This window comes from Echinops telfairi, unplaced genomic scaffold (genome assembly GCF_000313985.2).
Source record: "Echinops telfairi isolate 266 unplaced genomic scaffold, ASM31398v2 ScPeMD7_5;HRSCAF=22, whole genome shotgun sequence".
NCBI lineage: Eukaryota > Metazoa > Chordata > Mammalia > Afrosoricida > Tenrecidae > Echinops > Echinops telfairi.
This window is the reverse complement of record NW_022103901.1, coordinates 15,453,210-15,455,275: the sequence shown is the minus strand read 5'-3', so window position 1 is coordinate 15,455,275 and position 2,066 is coordinate 15,453,210. Positions and strand designations below refer to the sequence as shown.

General features: G+C 60.9%; 1 protein-coding gene across 1 annotated transcript in view; it reads right to left on the bottom strand.

Moving 5' to 3' along the window:
• Positions 1-2,066, bottom strand: part of QPRT (quinolinate phosphoribosyltransferase) — a 9,444-nt gene that overhangs the window by 615 nt on the left and 6,763 nt on the right. Inside the window, exons 2-3 of the mRNA XM_045284863.1 lie at positions 1,014-1,549; positions 6-119 (exon numbers count right to left, since the gene is read on the bottom strand). Coding sequence (XP_045140798.1) covers positions 6-119; positions 1,014-1,549 — 650 coding nt within the window. The remainder of the gene's footprint in view (positions 1-5; positions 120-1,013; positions 1,550-2,066) is intronic.

The window sequence follows — 2,066 nt, the reverse complement described above, 5'->3', positions numbered from 1 at the left end:
TTGTCTAGCAGGACAAGGTCTGCGCCCGCCTGAGCGGCCTCCACAGCCTCCCGCAGGCTGCTGCATTCCACCTCCACCTTCAGAGTGAAGCTGGCTGCCCGCCGGGCCCCTCGGATAGCCTGTCAGGGGAGGCCGGGAGTGAGGCATTGCGGGGTGGGGAGAAGTGCAGGGGGTTCTGTGAGCTGGGCTAGCATCCCGAAGACCCCCCATGGTAACCACACTGAACTCCCTGCTGACTCAGGACGACGCTAGAGGATGGGGTCGAACTGTCGCCGTCGGTTTCCCAGACTGGAGCAGAAAACCTTGTCTTGCTCCCGCAGAGCGGCTGGGTTCCCAGATGGCTAACCATGTGTGTGCGTGTGCGTGGACGCGGGATGATGGTCTCTGTGAGATCAGGCTCAGCCACAGGAAATGACCGCGGTGTTGGTCCAAAGAGGAGCCCGGGCGGTGGCGCTGCCAACCACAAGGTCAGCAGTTTGAAATCACCCTCCGCTGGCTCCTCCGGAGAAAGAGGAGACGTTCGTCGCCCCTAAAGAGTTGCAGCCTCGGAAGCCCACAGGGGCAGCTCTGCCCTGTCCCGCAGGCTCGCTGTGAGTCGGCAGTGAGCTCTGGTCTGGGGCTTGGTGGGTCCTCAGTGGCCGATATCACCAGGACACACATCCGGAATTTAGACCTGAGTTCAACGTGGCTCAGAATACGAACCATAGAAGTGGGGAGGGAAAGGCTTCAAGACTTTGGGAAACAGAGCTGCAGCGTTCAAGTGACCTGCCCAAGGTCATACAGCCACTGTCGGCGGGGCTCCCCACGGCTTGCCCTCGGCTCTCGATATCGTGCCAAGTAACAGTCGAGTGACTGCCGACAGGCCAAAGCCCACGCCCTCACCTTACGGTGGGGGCTAATGAGGTGTTGGGCAGGTTTGCACCCCTGGCCCCCAGGGGGTGGCCGCGAGTCTCTGGGGGGAGGCTGTGAAGAGGGCCAGGTTGGGCCTGGCAGAGGCCCCGCCAGACACGTACCTTTTCCACACTACCGGCTGCCACGATGTGGTTGTCTTTCACCATCAGCAGGCCCCCCAGGTCGTAGCGGTGGGGGGCAGCCCCGCCCACAAGGAGCCCATATTTCTCCACCAGCCGGAAGCCTGGTGTGGTCTTTCTTGTGCCCGCCACGTGGCCAGCCCAGCCGGTGCCCCTGGCAATCTCCACCGCAGCTGCCGCAGCACTGGCCACACCACTGCAGCGGGCCAGCATGTTCAGGGCCACTCGTTCGCCCAACAGCAGGCAGTGGGCGGGGCCCCGCACCTCGGCCACCTTGACCACGGGCACCAGCTTGGATCCCTCCGGGAAGGACCAGGAGACCTGGCAGTTCAGTTGGGCAAAGATGGCATCAAAGAAGGGCCGCCCAGCCAGCACCCCAGGGGACTTGGCCCACAAGGCCGCCTGCGAGGAGGCTGCTCCGGTGACTAAGGCGGCGTAGTTGAGACTCGGGCAGTCCTCTCGGAGCCAGGCGTCTGCCAGGCCCGCCAGGGTGGCGGGAGGCAGCAGGAAGGTCAGCTCTGGGAGGGAAAAAGAGAAAACAGCTGTTACTTTGTCGTGTGTGTGTGTGTGTGTGTGTGTGTGTGTGTGTGTGTGTGTGTGATCGTCAAACATTTAGCAATCACTTAAATGGGGCACAAACCAGGAGCCCTGGTGGTGTGATGAGTAGCACACTGGGCTGCTCACCACAAGGTCAGCAGTTCAAAGCCACCAACAGCTCCCCTGGAGAAAGAGGAGGCTTTCTTTCACTCCCATAAAGCGTTTCAGTCTCAGAAACCTACAGGGATCGCTCTACACTGCCCTATGGGGGCGCTACGAGTCAGGAAAATCTCGAGTTTGGTTTCGGGCTTTGTAAGCAGTCTGAGTGGCTACCTGGGGCATCGGAGGGGAGGGGTGGGGCAGAGAAAGGGGCCTGTGAGGAAGCCTAGGTGGCCAGATTGAGCAAATGAAAGCATGGGACACCTAGTTCAGGACCACTGTCTGATACGCCTTCGGTGATTTTTCAGTATGAATACAAGGGGGGCTTCAAGTTCGTGG